The 5,000-nt window shown below is 45.2% G+C and overlaps 1 protein-coding gene across 1 annotated transcript in view; it reads right to left on the bottom strand.

Moving 5' to 3' along the window:
* The window catches only part of LOC121694126 (dedicator of cytokinesis protein 2), a 104,463-nt gene that overhangs the window by 79,140 nt on the left and 20,323 nt on the right, over positions 1-5,000 (bottom strand). Inside the window, exons 22-24 of the mRNA XM_042074091.1 lie at positions 3,602-3,710; positions 2,498-2,568; positions 127-233 (exon numbers count right to left, since the gene is read on the bottom strand). Of these exons, the coding sequence (XP_041930025.1) occupies positions 127-233; positions 2,498-2,568; positions 3,602-3,710 (287 nt within the window). The remainder of the gene's footprint in view (positions 1-126; positions 234-2,497; positions 2,569-3,601; positions 3,711-5,000) is intronic.

The raw sequence follows: 5,000 nt of genomic DNA, 5'->3' as shown, positions 1-5,000 counted from the left end.
CCAGGGGTGGTTAAGTGCTTCTGGTGTGTAGGGTAAGTAGTTTCTACAGTGGTGTGTGTGTGTGTGTGTGTGTGTGTGTGTGTGTGTGTGTGTGTGTGTGTCCTCGAGTGACTCCTTCTGCCTTACCTTGTCTTTGGAAAAGTTTGCTGCTGACAATTTCTGTCATGGAGACCACCTTTTGCTTCTGGAGGTTTCCTTTGGGGATGCAGATATAGAAATCATACAGGAGCTGACTGTGGGAGGAAAGAGAGAGAGAGAGAGAGAGAGAGAGAGATAGAGAGAGAGAGGATGACAAAAGGGCAAGGAGGGTAGAGAGAAAAAGAAGGAGGAAAGGAGAGGATGAAGAGAGGATAGGGAAGGAGGAGAAAAATGAAGAGGAATAAAAAACAAAAACATCATGAAAATACACAAAAAGTAAAAGTTTCTTCATTTCAATTGACAAGCAAGACATCTGCTCTTGATCATCAGATTTGTCAGGAGCATGGAGGTTAGACCAGAAAAGCCATTCAAAATCAAAGGGGAAAACATAATGGCGCCAAAAACAACAAAATCCAATAAAAACCTCCAGACTTCTCCAAACTTAAACTTCTGACCCTCACAATTCAATAGGAACAGCCCTGATATAAGACAGGATCAAAGAAATGAATAACTAAATGAGAGAGAATCTTATACTTTAATAAAAATGAACTCTTTAATAAAGAACAGGGACATGGTGACACTGATGGATTTCAAGAGTATCACGAGCAAAAAAAAGGTGAATAATTGACAGATTAAAGCTAACAGGATGGATTACAATACCAGCTTATATTAGTGCACAGTTTATATTAAAGCTTTTCATCAACATGACAAAGCGTGGGGCTGACAACTGCTAATCAATACCTGATGTCTATTACACTTGCATCACTTTGAATTTTTACAACCAACTCTATTGATCCACATTCAAATCTCCATCCACTCCTGTGTGTATGAAATCACTCGAACTCGCCATACCAGTCATATATGGACTTGGCCTGTAATTGCTTGGAATAAGGAGACAAATTCGATGCCCTCTTAAACAGTGTAGGTCATGGCGGGGGAAGTGTGTGTGTGTGTGTGTGTGTGTGTGTGTGTGTGTGGGGGGGGGTGCGCCTTAAATTGCTGCCCACTTAACAATGGCAAATAAGGGACCTGGACAAAGCATGTTTGCTCAGGCTACGGGACTGAAATTCAATAACGGACAAAAGTAATTGCATTAGAGGGCCCACGTCTGCGTTCTGGGTGGGGGGGGTACCAGAAGGTTCGGTTCTCCTAAGAAATATTTATGCGTTCTGTCGCAACCGTGCTTATTAAGGGGTGGACCATGGAGAGGGCGATTGAGGGGGGGGGGGCTTTACGAGCTTTACGAGCCTGGCCTGGGGGGGATTCACAGAGTGGGCCAGCTAATCAGCCTTTAATTAGTGGAGTGCAAGTTGATTTACAAAAAAGCTATTGTTTTTATTAGATGAACTGGCCTGCGAGCATGTAGACTCTAACAGATAGTCATGTTTCACTAAGCCTTCACCCACCTGGGACTCATGGACAGAGACAAACGATTAATGGGCACATGCACACACACACACACACACACACACACACACACACACACACACACACACAAAGGTATGCACACACACACACACACACACACACACACATACACACACACATACAGATTCAGGAGCAAGGAAACACATCATGGCCAACTCTAAGCCGGAGTAGTACTCTGGTATATTTGATTTGGCTCTTTTTATTTTGTGTGTTAGATGTTCACTCTTGCAGGAGAATGGGATTGGATAAGATGGCTATTCAGGTCTCGGTTGCCATGGTTTCCTCTACTGTATGGGGAGAGTGTTTAGGTTTTAGGCAGGGTGGCAGGGTGTTGTCTGTTTCACACAGAAAAGGCCAGAGCATGCACTGTCCCAGAAGACTGGCTAAATCCTTTTATATAATCTTTGCAGACAGCCGGAAACACACACTCACACACACACACACGCACACACACACAGACACACACACACACACTTACAGACAGACAGACACACATAAATACACACACACACACACACACACACACACACACACACACACACAAACACGCAGGGTGGCACTCTACTCTCAGAAAATCTATTGCCCTGTACGTGCTGGGCGAATTCAGAGGAATGAACTGAACAATGGGGATCATGAGGAGGTCAAAAACATAAGGCGGCCTTTAGACTTTAGAGAGGACAATTTCCAAAGGGCTTAAGCTTGCTGCCTTATATTAAACTGTCCATGCTGGCCCTCACATTTATAAGTAAAAGATTACGCGCTGCAGTATACCGCCGGGTAACTTATATGGTTTGAACTTTTCGTACACCACACAATGGCCAATGCAGCTCAGTTGATTGTGCCACTTCATTATTTTGGGACTTGCACTGTAAAGGTCATCATGGTGTATCAGGGGATTGGGGTAATTTCAAAGTGAGGCCAAATAACCCACCTGAGCAGTCTGGCATCGAAGACGGTTTCCACATCGTGCAACACTGATGGCAAGTACTTCAGTGCAGCCACCTAGAAACAAGAACAGAGAGAGAGAGAGATAGAGAGAGAGAGAGGGAGAGCGAGAGATAGATAGAGAGAGAGAGAGAGAGAGAGAGAGCGAGAGAGAGAGTGCAAGAGGTGGAGTAAGAGAGAGTGAAACACACACACACACACACACATACACCACACAGGTATGCAAAATCATATTTAAACTCATAGAGAGAATCCCTCATTAAAAGACACAGGGGTGGCTAACACCCCTGTTGCTGGCGTGTGGGTGGCCACCGGTGAGAGGAAAATGGAAGACAAACAGATTACAATGATTACTGTTTGCCCACTGCTGTTAGGCTCCCTCAGACAATCACTGTAATTACGCCCGGCCACCGCGGTGCATGCTCGAAGTGACCACGGGGAGTTCGCGTGGGGGGGGGGGGTTAGCATCTAATGACAATCTGACCCGTTTGCAGATGACCTCTGATGCTGCCCGGGAGAGTGAGATGCGAGATGCATGCATTATAACACACACAGAGAGCTAAGAGGTTTTCTCATCCGTCGATTCTACCCAATTTACAAGCGCTTGGACAATTAGATTGGATTTAGACAATCGAAAACAGACAAACATGTTGAGAGAGAGAGAGAGAGAAAGGAAGAAGTGGAGGATATGAGAGAGAGCGAGTGAGTGAGAGAGAGAGAGAGAGAGAGGGAGAGAAAGGAAGAAGTGGAGGATATGAGAGAGAGCGAGTGAGTGAGAGAGAGAGAGAGAGAGAGGGAGAGAAAGGAAGAAGTGGAGGATATGAGAGAGAGCGAGTGAGTGAGAGAGGGAGAGAGAGAGAGGGACAGAGATGGCTGAGGGGAAAAATATCATTAGCGTTCTAGACAGCGGGGCAATATTGAGGGAAGCAGGGGGGAGTCGAATCACTACAAGAAGTCAAGAGGTCAGATGGAGCGAAATGAGTGATAGAAGATGGTCAAAAAGGACGCTTAAGAGAGACGAGCGGAGTGGACGCTAGGAGAGATGGAGACGAGATGGCCACTGGCGAAGGGTGCTTGAGGAGGGCCATACCTGCTGAAGAGCGGTGGTTTTGTATTCACTTTTCATCAGGCGGTTGAAGGTCTCGAAGAGACTCTGCAGCGAGTCCTCAAACTCCCCCTGCTCCTTCCCCTCGTAGAGCCTAGAGAGACACAGGAAAGGTTCAGAACACTCAGTCACTCAGAGAGACACAGGAAAGCTTTAAAACACTCAGTCACTCAAAGAGAGGACTGAAAGCTCCTCAAAAGGACTGGAAGCTTGAACCTTTACTCTACTGAATATCAGGCAGTACATACAACATAGATAACCTATCAAATCCTCAGATTAAATAGAGACACACAGCAACACAAGCCTCATGGCAGGTTTCACATTTCAAAAAGCTACTTGTTCTCCCTCTTCAATGAAGGGAGCACACTATAAGTTATAGCCACTGTCTATGGTGGCTAAGTTCAATGGGGAAGTGTCACAGGATTGTCCTTATTGTCACCCTGTAGACTCTTTCTCTGAATGTTGAGACTGAGGCCAGTGTTCCTTTCTTTTGGGTGGTTCGTTTTCAAAGCTGGATTATAATTCATCACCACACACTGTCTGGGTAGTGGCTACACCTGCTCTAACCACAGGGAGTCCACGTTGGATAATTTCCTGACCGTTATTGCTTAAGTGAGCAGTTTTACAGTCACACAGGCCCAAGATGGAGGGATTGCAGGTGGATTTTGTCTGCCTTTTAAAGAGTTTGGTAAAAGAAAATTACTCTAAAGCATACTTTGTATGAGCTAATGGACAATGTCTCGGCCTTCAGACAAGTATGGTACGTTAGGGGAGCTTTGGTGACAGCTGGGGTTGATGAAGGTTTAAAGTTTGAGAGAGTTTAAAAGGTCATAGCCTGAGTGACTATCAATGATGTGGAACCTTGTTTTTACTTGGTGTATTGAAAATTTCACACAAAATCCTCCATCCCCCAAACAGTGGTAAACTTTACAACATCATTTTTATTAACTTATAGCCAGCCAAATCAATTTCCATTCGATCTGCCACCATTCGCCAAAAGCCTCCATATAATCTGTTGAAGCACTCTACAATCTCCTATTCTTTCTAGTTTTCCTAATGGAAAAAAATACAGAGTGACCGAAAGGGAGAGGTAGAGAGAGAGAGCAAAAGAAAGAAAGGATAAGAGAGAGGAAGCAGGGAAAAAGAGAGTCTAAAGAGAGAAAAGAGAGAGTGAGACGTACAGACAAGGAGCAAATGAGAAGCTGAAGGTGTCATGGGGGAGACGTATTACACGTTGTCAGCTGCCACTCTGTCTGCGTGTGTCTTGGTGAGAGCGCGGCACGCCGCTGTAATCCTGTCATTTGGAGCCCTGTCGTTATCGGGCCGTTTTGGACTGCGCTCTCGAGTGCTTCTCTACCACCACAATCCAATTTTCTCAAATAGG

This window comes from Alosa sapidissima, chromosome 20 (genome assembly GCF_018492685.1).
Source record: "Alosa sapidissima isolate fAloSap1 chromosome 20, fAloSap1.pri, whole genome shotgun sequence".
Classification (NCBI taxonomy): Eukaryota; Metazoa; Chordata; class Actinopteri; order Clupeiformes; family Clupeidae; genus Alosa; species Alosa sapidissima.
Note: the sequence above shows the minus strand (reverse complement) of the source record. Positions and strands in the feature narration are given on the sequence as shown.